Source organism: Ostrinia nubilalis, chromosome 22, assembly GCF_963855985.1.
Source record: "Ostrinia nubilalis chromosome 22, ilOstNubi1.1, whole genome shotgun sequence".
NCBI classification, from domain to species: Eukaryota; Metazoa; Arthropoda; class Insecta; order Lepidoptera; family Crambidae; genus Ostrinia; species Ostrinia nubilalis.
In genome coordinates this window covers 12,806,052-12,824,019 of record NC_087109.1, presented here as the reverse complement: position 1 = coordinate 12,824,019, position 17,968 = coordinate 12,806,052, and the positions used below count along the sequence as shown (strand labels likewise).

At 37.0% G+C, this 17,968-nt stretch overlaps 3 protein-coding genes and 1 long non-coding RNA gene across 4 annotated transcripts in view; 1 reads left to right on the top strand and 3 right to left on the bottom strand.

Moving 5' to 3' along the window:
• Positions 1–17,968, bottom strand: part of LOC135082629 (beta-1,3-galactosyltransferase 1-like) — a 307,135-nt gene that overhangs the window by 274,607 nt on the left and 14,560 nt on the right. The window lies entirely within an intron of this gene.
• LOC135082737 (uncharacterized) lies at positions 2,633–4,762 on the top strand. Its single transcript, XR_010259467.1, has 3 exons — positions 2,633–2,964; positions 3,041–4,579; positions 4,664–4,762. It is a non-coding gene; the product is annotated as an uncharacterized LOC135082737 (long non-coding RNA).
• LOC135083098 (uncharacterized) lies at positions 6,414–9,495 on the bottom strand. The gene is made up of 3 exons (XM_063977864.1): positions 9,369–9,495; positions 6,781–9,213; positions 6,414–6,559 (listed from the first exon to the last, which is right to left on the bottom strand). Exons 2-3 carry the CDS (start codon positions 8,873–8,875, stop codon positions 6,414–6,416), a joined length of 2,241 nt encoding a protein of 746 aa, XP_063833934.1. The 5' UTR covers positions 8,876–9,213; positions 9,369–9,495.
• On the bottom strand, positions 9,600–16,143 carry LOC135082711 (uncharacterized). The gene is made up of 6 exons (XM_063977481.1): positions 16,036–16,143; positions 13,786–14,145; positions 11,453–11,527; positions 10,785–10,931; positions 10,019–10,132; positions 9,600–9,673 (listed from the first exon to the last, which is right to left on the bottom strand). Exons 1-6 carry the CDS (start codon positions 16,097–16,099, stop codon positions 9,648–9,650), a joined length of 786 nt encoding a protein of 261 aa, XP_063833551.1. The 5' UTR covers positions 16,100–16,143; the 3' UTR covers positions 9,600–9,647.

Below are 17,968 nucleotides of genomic sequence, written 5' to 3'. Positions count from 1 at the left end.
ATGAACCAAGCCAGGTCCAAAACTTTTGCTATAAGTGGTAGATATATGCTTTTGGTTTCTTTTTCGAAGATGCTAGAGACTATAGGGCTAGGGCATCAAGTTTCAAATTTGTTAGCTGAGGCAAGAGTGGAAAGCTAATAGATCTTCATGGCATTTTGAGGGAGGCCTAACTAAGGCTCTGAACTGGTCCTATCTATAGTTTCCACCACTGCAACTCCTTCATAGCCAACCAGTGAAGGTTAATAGTCCTGGAGGATTGTTTCTGTCTTGGTACCCACAACGAAATTAATCAAAACAGTATGTAGGAAGAGTCCAAAGCATAAATCGTCATCTCTCTGAGCTACCAGCTGTGGATTGATATGATAATGATGATGGTCAAATCATTAGACTCTAATGCACCTTTGGCTGTCTTTACTTCTTTCTTTCAGTATTTTCCTATTAAGAGTTAATATTTCGCTGTTTCCCACACATTCTCGTCACGTGTATCAAACGTAACACTGCTACTGGTGTACAAACAAACTTTATCGCAGTTTAGGCTTACAGTGTGCCCGTGAGTTACGGCATCGTTACAAAGCACCGTTGTCGAGCTATACAATAGAAACACTACAGTTCGTGTTATAGTTATACTAGTTACTGCACGCGGTTTAACTCGGGAGGAAGTGGCAGAAAGATTCTTACTGAAAACTTAAAATATGAATTTTTATTCATCGTCATCATTTTCAGCCATAGGACGTCCACTGCTGAACATAGCCTCCCCTAATGATTTCCATAATGACCGGTTGATCTAATTTCCCTACTAATATTATAAATGCGAAAGTTTGGATGTCTGGATGGTTGTTACTCTTTCACGCAAAAACTACGGAACGGATTTTGACGAAACTTTACAGTATTAATGTTTATAACCCAGAATAACATATAGGCTATAATTTATGACGATCTGTGAAAAACTAAATTTCACGCGGGTGAAGCCGCGGGCAAAAGCTAGTAATTAATAATCCTAAATTGTATAATTTATTATTTCCCCTATCAAACAATTTTACTGCATCAACTCTTAAGTGATAAATATCTCCACAGATGTGAGTTCTACATTGTCACCAGTGAAATGCTGGTGGATGATGAAAGCCCTGCAGAGTCCACCAACCCTGAACTGAAGATCCAGGTGGACTCCTTGATGATGGGGATGGCTGAACAATGTAAGTAGGAACAACACTTATATTGGAAAGTTTATAATGTCCCACTTCTGGACAAATGGGCTAGCCGTAGCTACAATGCTCCCTTCTAATAAATGGTATTTTGTGTTTCAGCTGCCAATCTCCTTGCCCCCTCACAAGACTGTGTGCCGTTTATTTCCGAATACACAGACTGCACTAAAGGTTAGTACACACTTCATAGATAAACACTAACCCTCCTTCTAACGCAGTCGGGTAAAAACATAATCTCACCAGCGAAGCAGCCGTCAAACGCGCTAACTCAAATCTTAGCTCTTACCATATTTTATGCTTATCTCCAAGCGCTGGCGCAGGACCCAAAAGATAAGAAGTCATGTAAAGAGTTAATTAAGGACAGTTTTTCAAATCAGAGGCGTGAGGAAGCGCTGTAGTGGCACTGTGGCGCTACATCTACTAAAGTTTTCGTATAATTTTTTGAAGAGTACTCGTAGTTGTTGCGCCACTCCTGTTTGTCTGTTGTCACGGTAGTGGCGCTGCAAATTCGCTTCCTCTAATTTGAAGGCGCCCTAAGTGTTCTTGTTTTAATAACGATCATTATTTCATTTTCATTTGCCCTACAACCAGAGAACATCTGCCTGGGCTGCCAATCCTGCGCCTGCGACGAGGCCGGCCGGTGGAACTGCAGCTCGGTGCGGCGCTGCAGGCCCGAGCAGCCTCTGGAGGTGGACCACCGCGCGCTCGTCATCGCTGTGGAGACTTTGAGGGGAGGTATAATAAGCATTACTGGCTCTTTCATAGCAACATCATCATCATCATCATCAGCTTCTAAAAGCCCACTGTTGAACATAGGCCTTCCACGTAGCCCCTCAGAGCTTAAGGATCGCTTACCAACGCAGAATCTTTGAGTCAAGCAGGAAACTTGCTTCCCCAACATTAATTCTTCCACTTTTAAATGTACTTGTATTAAAATCTGTAACTAATTTCAAATGAACTCTTGCAAAATGGATAAAACTCATCTAGTTAGCTGCAAAAAACTAATAGTAGTGCACAAATTACTTAAAAAACATGCAATTTTAATGTCAATAAATACCTTTCCTTTTCCAGATGGCAACCCTTCATTTAGGTTGAAAAGATCCATAACGAATACCTCCACGTCCTCCGTTCCCAAACAAAAGATAACATTCGAAGAGCTAGCCGAATGGATGTACGGTGTACAACCGTTAAAATATAAAGAATATGCTAGAAGCAGTATCACAACAGAAGCAGGTGTTGTAGACAGGACTACTGAAGGCAAAGTGGATGTTCTAACCACAGTCAGTGAAGGTAAAGTACAAAACATATTGATGCTTAGTAATGTCATAATGAATCATATAAAAAACAAAATTCAACATGAAGTAGGGTATTATAGAAAACATTGATGTCTATGCAATTACCAAACACGTTCCTTAATTTCCAGATACAACTACAAGCAAGAACAATGAAATTATAAACATGGTACCAGATTACGTAGTATTTGACGACGTACTTCACGACGTAGCTATCGAAGGCAAGAACTACAGCAGAAGAAAACCTTTAAACACAACTCATGACGACACTCTAGAACACGATTATATGAAACTTGACGATTTAAATATAACAGTTGAAGATTTTAGAGAAATGAGAGGAGTTAACCAATTCATAAACATCCTAAATGCCATAGAAGAAGGCAAAGAATCTACTACAACAGAGGCTGTCACCAAAGTTGTGATAGATCTGCTTGAGTTAGCCAGGAAAAGAATAGGGACAACAGGGAACGGTTTGTATAAATTATCATGATTAAAGATAAACATTTCAATTTATTTTCTGTATTTACAATATTATTTTTATTTTAGATCTAAATGAGACAGATATCAAAATGAATCTACTAAACGATACAGGGTTTGAAAACAATGATAGTGTATATGAATTCAATGCAATTAATCTTATGAAACGAGATATTCAACAAGTCACGGAAAATAATGTTAACGTTACTGTTACTGAGAAAATTAATATCACTAATAGTAGTATAGAACTAAAAGATAACGTTTATCTCCCCTTAACTTCTATTATACAAGAAAAGCAAAAGGAGTTGGAAGACTTGCTACACGTTAGAGAAAAACTGATTGAAATTTTGAACCTTGGCCCTAACAATGATTATTTAGTTTTAAACAAAAGTGAAAAAGCTGAGAATGGCAGCAATTCGTACATTTCCTTTTACAATGTACAGATAGTGCCTCAAACTGATAACATTGCAACAAGAGCCGGAATCGACCTTTTAGATAACTATTTAAAGAAACTCAGAAAAGATATCTATGTCGTGATAAAAGACCTTATAAGTATTCAAACAATAACCGGCAAAGAAGATTTTCCTAAAGATTTAAAAGTATTGACACATGCTATAAAACATTTTATGCGTAACCACACGAAGACTCACAAGAAACATAAGCTTAGATCTTTAGATGATGATTATGATCTAAGAAGACATAGTAACGCCTACACGTCTAAAAACTTTGCTAAAAACTATTTGATAAATATATTACTACTTATAGATCGGAATATGCCTCAAAGCAATGCTCTAGCTCCGCTCTCAATAAAAACAAGAAAGATAATAAAGAGAGTGATAAAAAATAACAAGCTGAAAGATTTATCTGTCTTAGGATTTAGAGTTCACGATTCTAATTACAATTTAACTAATGACTTGAAGAACATTGGTTCCAAATGGAAGGAGATGACGATAAAGATTTCTAACAGCTCACCTTGGGATCGACTACATCACATGAAGTTGTTGCAGTTTGTCTTGGATTCGGACATCAACAAGATGAGAGACGCACTTGCGTTGATCGACTTTGCTCACAGCAGACGTATGATTGCATTCCCAGACCAACTTAGCGATCACGAAATATTAAGAATCAACAACGACTTGAAATCAATACATGGCAAAATCAATGAAATTATCAAATTGAGATCCTTTAATAACAGAGACAATGGAATTGTTAAGGTTTTCACAGTCACCAAACAGAACAAAAAGGAAACCTTTTTGAAACACATAAGAGATTTACTGAAAAATTCTAAGAGAGACATCATAAATCTATTACACAAAAAAGTACCTAAATCAGAAATAGTTAAGCAACTTGCAAAGAAAAAACTAAACGAAATGACAAAGAAGAAACTTATGGAATATGAACGTGTGATGCAGAAGTGGCAGAATAATCTAGATATTACTAGAAAAAGAAGATCAGTGTTTGGTTTAGAGAACTTAGGAACTCGCATAAAAAATATCTTGCCGAAATACCTGAGAGGCAAGGTTAGTTCTGGTATGAACTCTACCAAACACAAAGCTAAATCTAATCAGAGAGGTGGAAGAGCAAATTCAGCAAAGAGGAAAAGTAAAAGTAAGTATACATTTCCGCAAGTAATTAATTAATGTAAAAAAATACAAAAACTGGTGGTTCCAATAACATTACATTTGTTTTCAGAATCTAATAAGAAAAACAAAACAATGTCGGTTGCTACAACGATGAAGACAGATAACAATATCCGAAAGACTCAATAGATGATCTTTCTTTATTCTTAGATTCTTCTCGTCATTATTTGATTGTATTAATAAATAAATAAGTACAAATTAAACATTAAACTTAACCTACAAAGGCAAGATATTTTTATTTACTAGAATGTTAAAACAGAGTACGTGTTTAAGGTAAGTACCTACTATGTAACAATTTTGCAATCGCACTGTACACAATCGTTAAAGATCAAACTATTGGTCGATAAAAAGTTTGCAGTCTGCGAGGACAGGTTATTAACAAAAATAAAAATATTGTAGGGTAAGCTTGCAAGTATTTAAAATTCAATCCTGTCATCTCCCATTCCTTTCCAACATGTGCACTTTTGCTATGGCCGTCTTTGTCTATCGCCGCGGTCTACGAAAGTGCAACTCATACGGCGGACATCACCCTCTTCCAATTTTTGGCCTACGCCCTACACTGAGACAGACGTGTCTTTATTTTGTGCGTGACCTATATCGATTTTGTGCAAGACAGCTGTCTGAAGAACACAAATTTTCAAGTGCTCGGAATCCTAGTTTGTGACTGTGACTGACAAGACGGAGAGTACCCGACGAAGATATTATTGGTAAGTGCATGTTTCCCTTCCAAATTTCCTATCGCCATTTTCTTGATTTTCTTCGTCCCAGTTCAGTATTTGCAAGCTTATAAGCGCACATGTTTCCCTTTCATTCCTGTCGCTATTTTCTTGATTTTCTTCGTCCTAGTTCAGTATTTGCAAGCTTACAACTGCGTTCTTTATTTAGACATCTGTTTAGGCATCCGCAGAAATACAGTCCACTAAATACAGGGTGGAAACGTTAAGTGATCTCACTCGATTATTTCTAAACTATACAAGATATCGAAAAACTGATTACTGGTTCTGAAAGTGCTTCACAAGCTCTTTCAAACGGTACCAATAATAGGTTACAGAATAAACTGGATCTATCCGAAAATTCAATGTTTCCAGCTTCCATACATTTAGTTAAACCACATAACATTAAAAACTTTACAAGATATTCAAAAACTGGTTACTGATCCTGAAAGTGCTTCACGAGCTCCATCCAACGATACCAATAATACGTCACAAAATAAACTGGATCCATCCGAAAATTCAATGTTTCCAGCTTCCATACATTTAGTACCGCCACAGTCATGGCACTCAAGTCTTGATAATATTAAAACAAATAAAGCCTAAAACAAATGTTTTCCGAGAATCATTTTAAATAAGAATGCTATTTACGAGATAATTCTAAGTGTTTATTATTTAATAAAAAAAATTATACTTCCGACATTGTTTGGCTGGCATACATTTAGTATGGAGGCTGAAAAAATTTAATTTTCGGATAGATCCAGTTAATTCTGTAACCTATTATTGGTACCATTGGATAGACCTCATAAAGCACTTTCAGGATCAGTAACTAGATTTTCGATATCTTGTATAGTTTAGAAATAATCGAATGAGATCACTTATCGTTTCCACCCTGTATATCGAAAACCTAGCCTAATAGGTCTTAAACCATTTATAACTTTAACCACCATCTTATTTCAAACACCCAAATGATGTAGGATTTAGGCGTTTAGATAGGTACGAGTAGCTAGTGTGGATTATTCTGACGCTGGTCAATAAAACAAGGCATTCTTACAAATCATTTATCAAAAACGTATAAAAATACAAAAACTTCTATAATCTCATGTTCTTCAAGTTAGTCAGCTGCTTCAACCAGATGTCCTGGTTGAGCCACTGCAGTTGACTCTGGCCCCTTGGCCCTTCGAACTGCACCACGGGCTCTTTGGTGAGAATTGATGACCTTCTGCCAGACGTTAGCACTGAAATGTGAAATTAAGAGATTATTCAGGCTGCAGCGATGTTTTCTATGTAAGATTATGATGGAGAAAGCCTACCTGGAGAAGAACTACCTATATTAGAGTTATGGGAAATGAAAATCCTGTTAACAAATTCAATTCACTGGAAATTAGCGCATCATGGTGGGACTCATTTGTCGTGTCAATATAGTATTTTTATTGTAACAAAGTTATGAATCAAATACCTGTTTTCTTATCAGCTGGCGGCTGATCGTTAGTTTTCTGTTTCTGGGACACAATGATTTTATACAGTTCTCTTGCTATAGTATAATTACCGCTCTCTAGATACGCCAAAATCTTTTTAGCAATAGAATAATTCATATCACTCTCAAGATCTACGTTTTTGGATTCTTTAATTTTGATGAACAATTCCATTCGGTTCTTGATCAACTGGTTAATGATAGAATCTCTAGACAATTTAACATTTTTCCTTTCATACGATGGTTTTATATCTAAAAGTTTCATAGAGTGTTTCTGAACATATTTTTCTTTAAGATTATTTACTATTTTAGCCGAACTTTCCTGTTGTGTGTTGCTTTTCACTTTTAATTCATTAATATTTTTAGCAATTCTTTCGTTCAGATTTAGATTTGTTGCTGAATTGTCTATAAAATCTTTCAATTCAGTTTTCTTATCTACAGGTATATTTTCCAAGTTGAACAAAGAGTTATCAATATCCTCTAGGACACTTATGTATTGTTTGACATCTTCTGATAGAGTTTTGAGCAAAACTAATCGCTCTGATGGCGGCACTCCGTTCATTAAAGCATCATTTTTGTAGGTTTTTGAAGTTGATTCAATTTTGTCTACTAGATTTTTAAGTTCTTCAAAGGTTTTGGGCTCTTGAATTTCTAAGTGGCGTCTAGCGCTCTGTTTATTTTTGTTATCAAAGTTTTTGATAATTCTTTCCCAAACGACAGCTGATTTCGGCCTTTCACCGGTTATGACGTTGCTTCTGCGAGTTTGGGTTGACATTAGGTCTTGTTTCAAAGCATGAAATATCGCTGTTACTTTATCAACTGGTGATACTGTACTTGCTTTGCTTTTCGATGACTTTTTCTGTACATTTTGATCAGCATTGAGCATATTATAAATACAAGGTAACGCATCTACAATGCTTATGTTATTTGTAGGATGGCCTTTAGCATTTTGAATTTCAATCAAATCATCAATAATATTTTTGAGATGAGCTTTGAGTTTCTGTTTAGTATTCGCTAGCTTCGTCGAGATTTCAGTTGTAGTAGTAATTTTAGTCGTAGTTCTTTCGGAGGTGATGGTGGTTTCTGGTTTACTTGTCGTTGTTAAGTTGGAACTCCGTACATTTGATTTATTTTCCGGTTCAAGAAGTTTCAGCAAATCAACAAAAGACTTAATTTTGAAAAATTCGGAGAGATTTAATAAAATATCCCCTTCTGTTTTGGTTATAGGACTCTGTTTGCCTTCCTTTAAATGTTCTAGAATACAGTTGGGGTTTCTCTTTACCGTAGATAAATAATCAAATATAAGTTTGTCTTTAGATGTCAAATCTGAACCATCTACATCAATATTATACAGATGTTTTAATGTGGCTGCTATTTCGTTGTTGTTTTTGAAAACATTTTGGTTCCGTATGTTTTTTGCCATTTTTTTACTCTTTTTAGGTGGCATCAATAGTTTTGTGATTTTTTCTAAAATTGTACCAAAAATATTTAGTGATGAAGCTTCATCTTTTGATAAACTTAGCTCCGTAGGTATTTTGGTCTTATTAGCTTTTCTTTTGACATTTCCACTATTACTTTTTGATTTCTGTTTCAAATTATTCAAATTTTGTTGAACTTTTTGAAACTTATTAATCAGACTTAATACATTATTTATCTTAGTAATTGCTTCTGTAGCAACCTCAGAGTTGTTTTCTAAACTAGGTTCTTTATTGTCAACATTATCACTATCATGAGGCTTTTCAGTTGTTCCCTCTTCGTTTGAACCATTTATTGCCCTTAAAATTCCCTTTGATTTTTCCATTTTCTCACAGAGCGTCACATTTTTGAGAGTCTTGTCCTTATCAATAGCCTCTGATAATTGTTCTAAAGCACTTTTTAAGAAGTTCTCTTGTCTCAAATTCAATGGTTCTTTAAACAAATTTAGTAAATCAGATATTTTTTCGTGTTTTAATACTTCGGTCTCCACTGAATCTTCCCCAGAATCTCTCTCCATATTCCAAAGTTTGTTTAAAAGATTACCAGCAATGAAAGCCATTGCTGTAAGCGTATCGTTTTCTGGTGTGAAGGTAATGTTGGACATGATTTTAGCGTGTTCATCTCCTATTATTTCTTGGCCGAATTTTAGCTCATTGACGACTAGTTTGGATAGATCTTTATCCTTTTGTTTTTGGGTGTGGTTGCCGATTATTGTGAGAATCTTGTTATGACTTAAGGAGTCGAACTGGTCTTCATGCTGGACTGCATCTATTTTGTTATCTGCAATATGAGGGTCGTTGGGTTCGTTGTACTCTATGTGCAGTGAACTCTCAGACACATTGTCACTCAACACACCGGTCCTACGAGATATTTTTGGAGAAATAACGCCGTCAACTTTGTGCGCTTGAAGAGTCCCTGATACATTTCCGTGCTTCAAAGTATCTGAAAATATACATAAAGACATACAATATTTTGCTAGTGGAAAATTATCAAAGTCTGCACAAATAGTATTGTTGTTATGTGCTTTCACATTACTATTAATGAAACTTCGTCTCAATTATTACAGGCTAGTTTAGATTGATATAAAATGTGCATACCTTCATTTATTTCATCAACAGTGTGAAAAAATTTGACTGCATCCGTATTGTTAGCATTATCAATTGATCTTTTGTTGCGCAACAAACTTGCTATGCTTGACTCCAAACTTTTTGGCCCAAAACCTGAAATTCCTTACCCTCATTAATTAAAAGAATTATTCTCATAATAATCAGAAACACAATCTTACCATATTCCTTTAGTTTTTAAAGGAAGTGAAAGAAATATTAGACTTTTGTGCAAAATGTGCTGTATTTTATAGAAAATGCGTGCATCGTGGTTTATTTAGGAACGGCAATGATATAACCTGAAAGCAGTTAAATTATAATTTATTTTACTGGTGAAATCTCAAAAAGTCCTTTAAAGTTCAGTAACAGAGAAAAGGTTGTAGCAGCGAGCGACAGTGACGTATAGAATGTAAGTACGTACTGTGGGCCACAGTTCCAGCTACCCATTTCCGTTTTTAACCGACTTTAAAAAAGGAGGAGGTTCTATGTTCGGCTGTATGTATCTTTTTTTTCTCTCGCTCTCATCAAATGATGATTCTTTGCGATAAAACGAGACGACATGACCGGAAATGCGGAGCTGGAGCTGTGCCCGATAGTACACAGAATTGTAAAAACAGAAGATAGTTTTGAATCTTCTTTCTTACCTAAAAGAAGATCGCTATCCTTTTCTGGAGGACGAGGCACGAAGGTTGTCTTGGAGTTACCTTTGGCTGCTCCCGGATTATAAATGTTATTCGGATTGTAATTATTACTCATTCCTGTAAAGGTATTAATATTTAAAATTTCATAGACATTACGAATCTTCGATATTCTTTTTATGAGCTACTTTTGTTGAAACTTGTCTCCAAAACCAGCATTGTACATCAGATAATACATTTTTATTGCAAAATAACTCCTATTTCAACTACATAGGATGCTGCAGTATTTTAGCTTGACCTACTGTCGTCTATTCCTTGGTACTAACGCCCGTATTCACAAACACTAATATGAGGTCTCACAGTGAGCGTGGACGCATAGGATCACACACGAACCAATCACAGAGTTTTATTCAACGCTGTGCATTCGATTTGCAGCTTCACTTAAGCAAGTATCGTTTGTGAATACGGGTGTAAATTAATTTCACTACTAATCATGCAAGTTATCTTCTTCCTGCTCTAACAGTGAAAAAGAACACACTTACAGGGCTATCGTTTTAGCGCTCCCTAGTTGGCACCCCTGTAGAGTACCTAAGGCCACTGTCACTTGCTAGTGGCGAAGACAGTGGCGCCCTGGTGAGCGCTGAAGGTAAGGGGACTATCACATTTGCACTCATCAGGATGGCACCACGTAGAGTAAGCTCATGTCAATCACCAGTGTTTCCAACTGTTAAAAATACCTAGCCTTCATTGAGAAAACAAAGGAAATACTGACTGTATTGGATCTCGTTCAGCACGTCATCTATGCTAGAGTCCTCGAGCTGGTACTCGGATTCTTTCTCGGGGCACTCCTGGACGTCGGTACAGGACCATGTGGCGTCAGCCAGGCACAAGCATTTGACACAGCCTTTGCATCGGTTCTCTGAAATCGTGGGCAATTACATAAATTGAATCATGGCAGGATTCTATGTAATAACGAAATAGAAGAAAGAAACCCTATCTCTATCAGCCGCTAGTCCTAGTTCCTACGGAACTAATTAAATGGCAGATTGTTGTTCAAAGTTTTTACTCGAAATCTGAGAGGATTTTTCAAATCGATTCAATTTATCATATTGTTGTTAACCTAACAGAAATGTCTTAAAGATCAAAAATGTATGGGGATTTCACTTTATTCAAGTCAAGGCTAAGTTTCCATCATCAAGTCATATTTTAGTCTCTACTGCAGGAGCACGACCCACTCTAATTTACCAGAGGCAAATGGAGGCCTACACGTCTCACGCTGGCTAGACGAGTGGTTAGTTTATTTATTTATTTATTATTCAATCATCTTACAAGCTAACAGAATATATTCCAAAGCGTTATTTAGTAGTAAGTTAAGACCCCGGAGAATGTTAAACTATCAATCGGAAATGTTAGATCGAAATTGAAAATCCATGTTCTTACCTGAAGTACAGTCAGTGTATTCTGATATAAAAGGAACACACGAAGTTGACTCGTCGTAACTGGTGTCGCTGCCCACTGAAATACCAACACACACTTATAATAATTCATGTTACACTTAATTTTCTAAATAATTTAACTAAGAACTTTCGTTAAAGTAGCGATCACACGAGACTTGTAATGCATTTCTTCTTTCATATGACATTTTGTCTGAAAAAGTCTTCCGGCAACGCAACGGTGCTCTTCTTCATACGTTGAGGTTGGTGGCTCTACTAACAGGTAGGTATGTCGTGTGATTGCTCTCTACACATTATAAATTGAATCAATTAAAATATAAAAGTTTCGAAATAAACATTCTTGAAACTCACCTCAGAATAAAATTGGCATAGCTTAACCTAATTATAATAATTATGTAAATAACTTAAAAATACTAAGAGTGCATATTTATGGTGAAATCGGTGCAGCTGAAAGTAATGTGCATGTGCCAATTTAAACTGTGATAAATAAGGATAAAAATAATTTAAAATGTATGTGCAAAATAATAGCCTACGACGAATAATAATAATGTAGACACAGACACTTTTACAAATTGGACACTTTATTTCGAATCAACACTGTTTGAGTAAAAAAATATAAAAACAATCACTCTTCACGTTCACACACAAGAGAAAGCCGTATCATTTCCAATATGCTTTTTAAATCAATGATTTTGATCTGAAGATCCACAAAATCACCAATCTCTCTCAGTTTAACAAAATTTCGAAATCTTCATCATCAACATCTCTCTCCTTAGCTTCAACTTCTAATCATTGTTGACGACGAAATCAGCGTAGTCTCCACCAGGTCCACCTCCTAACAGATTCTCCTTCGGCACCTTCCTTCTCATTTGCCTGAGCTTGCTCCTCACGCTGCTATGGATGTTCCTCCGGTGGCCGTCGGGGTGGCTGCAGCACAACGTATCGCCTCCTGCAACAACCAATCTTCATTTACCAGGAGAACATGAACTTCCAGAACAAATCAATTTAGTTTCAAAATTAAGTGACCATGATTGGCTGCAGAAGGCGATACATTGAAGACTTGGCAGCATTTCAAGAAATTTATTTCACACTGACACATTTTATCATTATATTCACGATCTTCTGTCAAATAATAGGTACACAAAATATCACTAACTTATAAAACACTATTACAGACAATATTGCTATCGAATACCTAAGTATAATGTGATTAAAACAGCCCAAAAAGCAACAAGAAACAAAACTGGCCCCAAAGTTCAACCCTGCGGAACCCTACCCGCTGTCCTCAAGTCGTAAAGCCCATCGTCCATCGTCCTCCTCAGTCTCCACGACAGCTGCCTAAAGTACGTCGGCCTGTCTTCATTGAAGAGCTTTGTGTACATGTCTCTGGACGCGTCCTCTTCTCTGATGGTTCTGTAGTATTCGCAGAACCAAGTGTCCCGTTTGATGCAGCCAACTCCTCGGCCGTGGACGGCGCAGACGCAGTAGAAGCACACGTCTTTGTTGGAGTAGTCTAGCAGAGACTCGACGTCAGAAGCGACGTCAATGTCGGTGTCGTTTGCAGTGACTGAGTTGCTGTAGTAAGAGACTCCTCGTCTGCACTTCGCTTTCGCTTCGTACGGGATCTCGTCGTTGTGCCATAGGTAATCTGTTTTTATAGTTATTTAATTTTTAGCGTTAAGAGTCGCATCTCAAACTAATTTGAAAATTATAAATAACTTGAAAAAATCGAACTGCCTAAGGCGGGAATTGGGGAACCCACGACCTTCCGCTTGCCGGGCGACTGCTCTTCCTTAGGCAGTTCGATTTTTTCAAGTTATTTATAACTAGCTTTCCGCCCGCGGCTTCGCCCGCGTGGAATTTTGTCTGTCACAGAAAAACTTTATCGCGCGCGTCCCTGTTTCAAAAACCGGGATAAAAACTATCCTATGTTCTTTCCCGGGACTCAAACTATCTTTATGCCAAATTTCATCAAAATCGGTTGCGAGGTTTAAGCGGGAAAGCGTAACAGACAGACAGACAGACAGACAGACAGACAGACAGACAGACAGAGTTACTTTCGCATTTATAATATTAGTTGGGATTTTCAAATCTGTTTTTAGTTGAAAATTAGTTCATTGATAGCTAGGTACTTGTATATCAGGATAATACATACAATTTACATTTGAGAAAGACTCACTCAACCCATCCCTAAAAATATTGACAAGCTGATTGAATACAGTTATGATTACCACCAAAACTAACGCAACACAACTTTATTTAATAATTTTGCCATGAAAATTTCAGCTGCACCGATTCCACCCTGCATTCTAGACGAACCTCTCCTAATTCTGTACGCCAAAGTCCTTTTGTGGTCGAAAGGCACGTTGTTATGAAACTGCTCCATCAATGTGCTCATCCTGAGGCACTCATTGACATTCATCGCTGGTCTTCCGCTGCAGTACTCATCCTTCCCTTCCACTGAGCAGACACACACTTTACAGTAATCTTCTTTGATCTTGGTGTTCATATGAGACCGCAAAGCGTTGCCGAAATCTTCATCTTCGTCGTCTGACGAGTTTACTTCCACAGGTTCAGCCGGTTTTTCAATGAGCTTGATGATGGTACGACCAGGAACGCATTTAAGGTCATTTTCCTCAAGTTCGTCTTCCTTCGGCCAGATGTGGTTGAAGTAAAAGTCTAAAAAGGTTTGGAATTCGGAGCAGCGTTAGACCAAGTAAAAATTAAATATCCTATTCTAATTTTGAGCTTTATTTTGCTACAATGACTGTTGCGAGGGTTACAAATCTATTTTTCCTAAGATATTAAGTATATGAAATACTTGAAGGATATACTCGTACAAACGATTGCATAGAACGACTTTTGTAGATAGCAAAGAAGATTAAACAAATAAGACAAATCTTTGCGGTAGATTTTATTGAATATAAAAAGTAAAAAAATTCATTAAACTTACGTTACATTTAAAAAAATAAAAGGATTAATCTTTAGTAGTCATCGCTAATCGGAAAATAAGTCCGATAGAACAGAAGAATCAGAATCAGTTGATTCAGGATTTCTATACGAAGGAATCAACACAGCTGGTATTGGGGTAGATGATTTCTCATAGTATTTATTATACTTCCTCAACACTGACAGGATCTCGAATTTAGCATCAACTTTTAACGTTTTTGGTATCGCTTCAAAGTCTTCGAGTAGTGACATCAAGAAATGCCTAGCAGGGTCTATCTTTTTGTCTTCTTTGGCTTTGTTTACTTTTTTGTCGATATCATTATGAAGCTTATTACTTAGGACCTCAAATAACGATTCCTCATCAGCTGTCTTATTGTTTTCGTATCTTAAAACCCTTCGGCCTTCATCGGGCTTCTTGTTATGATTTTCTTCTTGTGAGATCATGTTGGCCGGTGCTTCGTCATGAAAATCAACAGACTTCGTAGCGAACAGTGGTGTCAGAAGTGAAAGTATGTCGTAAATCACAATTTTCTTGTGATTTTCGATGTTTCTAGCGGTTCTCTTTTTATTTTTCTCGTTGTTGCAATCTCGTTCGCTCTTAAACTTTTTTTGAAGTTGTGCCACTAGAAAAAAATGTTCATCATTAGCTGTTTCAATGAATACATTTGTGTTTTATAAATATAATTAGATTTATACATGTGTGTATGTATACATACCAGACTCTTCCTCAGTATTTTTGTCGTCTAAATAATAATTCTTGAAGACTTTGTCCCACGCACTGAGTTTTCCAACTTTTTTCCTGTGATCTTTACTTCTGTGGCTCCAGACGTCTGGGCGTGATTCAATTTCTATAAAGAAAAGAACCACGCCTGAATGGTTTGTTTCATATCACTCGCGGAAATGGAAAACGTTGCCACAAAAACTTCAAGCGCACTTAACAATGTTCATGCTTGATACTCTCTGGTTATTTATAGAAATTTTAATTACTTAATATTGCTGTGGTTATTTTCAGACTGCTAAATAATAGGTAGGTACCTTTTTCTATCCATTCAGGATTATTTAAGTTGTTTACGTTGTAAATTGTTTGTGTAGTTAACAATAGTATGGAAAGGTTCTCAATAATCACAATTTTCATCTCGGGGAAGATATCATTTGCCTTGATCACCTCTTTATCGTTATTTAATGTGCAATTTGTTTTTCTATTTAAAATTATCTCTATTATTACTATAATACCAAAAGAAATATCTAAGGAATATTATAAATACTCTAAATAAAAGTGAAACTCTAATGGAAACGATGAATAATGTAATCCGCCTAACAACTTAGGTTGTAGCCTACATGTAGTATTTCTTTCTAGTAAATACAGTGAGCGTCAAGTAGTTCGTGACACCCAAAGTAGCCAAAAAGTTCGCAACACGTCTTTGTTACAATAGGAATAAGGTTATGTTGTCAACTTCTTGGCCACTTTGGGTGTCACAAACTATTTGACAACTGACTGTACCTACATAAGTTCGAAAAATACTAAACTGTTTTAACTGATCTATAGTGTCCGTTTGTCACTTCTAACTTCTTCATTTTCCAAACTGGAGATGCCCTTGCTAAACTAGACATAAGACGAACCTGCTTCCACCTGGTACACCATGATGAGCACGAGGGCAGCCAGCACGATCCACTTGAGTTCCATGGTGCAGTGAGATGCTGACCATCTGCGCGTGCGCGTTTTATAGCTTCAAGCTCGGATGCAAGCGTTGATGCATTGTTTGCAGGTTGGGGGACGGATTTAGGGGAATAATTAGAATATTCTAGATTTTTGAAAGAAAATCCTACTAATATTATAAATGCGAAAGTTTGGATGTCTGGATGTCATGATGTCTGGATGTCTAGATGATTGTTACTCTTTCGTTATTTTGTTGAAACTTTACAGTATTAAATATTAATGTTTATAACCCAGATTAACATATAGGCTATAATTTCATGACGATATGTGACAAATAAATTTCAATAAATAAATGAGACGTGTCTAAAAAGCGCGATCATCGTCATTGGTTAAAATGTACAGCGCTGGGCAAACTACTTTTTTTGACGTTCGTAAATATTCATGCGGGGGAAGCCGTGAAACGCCATCTACGAGTATCAACATGATATCAAACAACAGATTTTACATACTAAGGGGTAAAACGAGGTCCACGCGTACGAAGTCGCGGGCGGCCGCTAGTAACTTTATAAAAGACACTTGACATAATTTTAAAATTTAACAAACGAACAAAAAGTTGCCTGAAAGATCACCCACCTTTGAATTCTTGACAACATAGGTAGATGCCAAGACACGACTGTTTCAGTGGGTGCCTTGTTTCTCTAAATACAATTTATGTAGAGTGAGAGGTTAGTTGTAAATCTAACGCCGTTACTCTGTTGAGTATCATAGTTGGAAATAAAAACTAGCATAAGCTACGGAGTCTTTAGATTTTAAGAGCCACCATAGAGAGAGCCACCCATAAAGTTATGTTAAAACTCAATAGGAACGACTGAAGGTGAACTCATCGAAGTAAAGTAAGTAGGTAGAGCTAGTTATTGTTCGTTTGTTCGTTCGTTTCAGCCGAAAGACGTCCACTGCTGGACAAAGGCCTCTGCCAAGGATTTCCACAAAGGCCGGTCCTGCGCCGCTCGCATCCAGGCACCTCCCGCGACCTTCACCAGATCGTCGGTCCACCAACTGTTATATGACCACCTAGTTATTGTATGGCATTATAATTAAAAACAGAAATATCATTTATCCCTAACACAGAGTTAGGAGTTAGTTAGTTATTCGTTAATCAAGTTTATCTCACTAATGAGCTTCCGGGTGGATTTTAAAGTTATCTAAGTACTAACATTGTAATAATGCTTTACAAAAAATATTTTATTATATCACATTAGGTTATTGGTGGAAATAAATACCTAAATATTTGCCTTAGTAAGAGGGTTGTTACATTGCAAGAAACGAACACAAATAATAGCAAAGAAATGGGAACACCTATAAAATGTTAATTTAATTCTTCTCTTAGACGTTTCGCTCTTGGCAGAACTGTCGTGGTCACTTTGAAGCATTCTCGTCGGTTGTGGAGGATACAGCTCTTCGCACGATCTCCCGCCATCTCTCTCTGTTGGCAGACTGTCTGGTCCAGTCAGAAACGCAGTTTTCCAATGCTAATTTTACTTCGGAGAATGTGCGAAGGAATTATACGACCTAATTCCACCAGCCCCCTTCCATCACCGAGGAACCAGACGAAGGTTAGCGTACCATCCCTACATTGTCGACATTCCACCAGCTCGCACTAAGCGTTTCGATGACTCTTTTATAAAACAGCTAGGGACTGGAACTCGCTGCCTGCTGCTATCTTTCCTGAACATTATAATCCAGGACTTTTCAAGGCGAGAGTGAATAGGCACTTACAGGGCAGATAATATTTACCATCCTAGACTGCATCTTACTTAACACCAGGCACGATTGCGGTCAAATTGTCCTGCATAAAAAAAACTAGGTCAGTCCATGCGATAGGAGCCCTTCAACCTT

Bases quoted from the DNA above. Each gene is read 5' to 3' on its own strand.
- LOC135083098 (XM_063977864.1), bottom strand. From the start codon at position 8,875: ATGTCCAACATTACCTTCACACCAGAAAACGATACGCTTACAGCAATG. The intron at 6,560-6,780 runs GTATTTGATTCA...TTCACATTTCAG, and splicing joins GCCAGCTGATAAGAAAACAG to TGCTAACGTCTGGCAGAAGG.
- LOC135082711 (XM_063977481.1), bottom strand. From the start codon at position 16,099: ATGGAACTCAAGTGGATCGTGCTGGCTGCCCTCGTGCTCATCATGGTG. The intron at 11,528-13,785 runs GTTCGTCTAGAA...TTGGTATTTCAG, and splicing joins GGCGTACAGAATTAGGAGAG to TGGGCAGCGACACCAGTTAC. The intron at 10,932-11,452 runs GTAAGAACATGG...CCACGATTTCAG, and splicing joins ATACACTGACTGTACTTCAG to AGAACCGATGCAAAGGCTGT.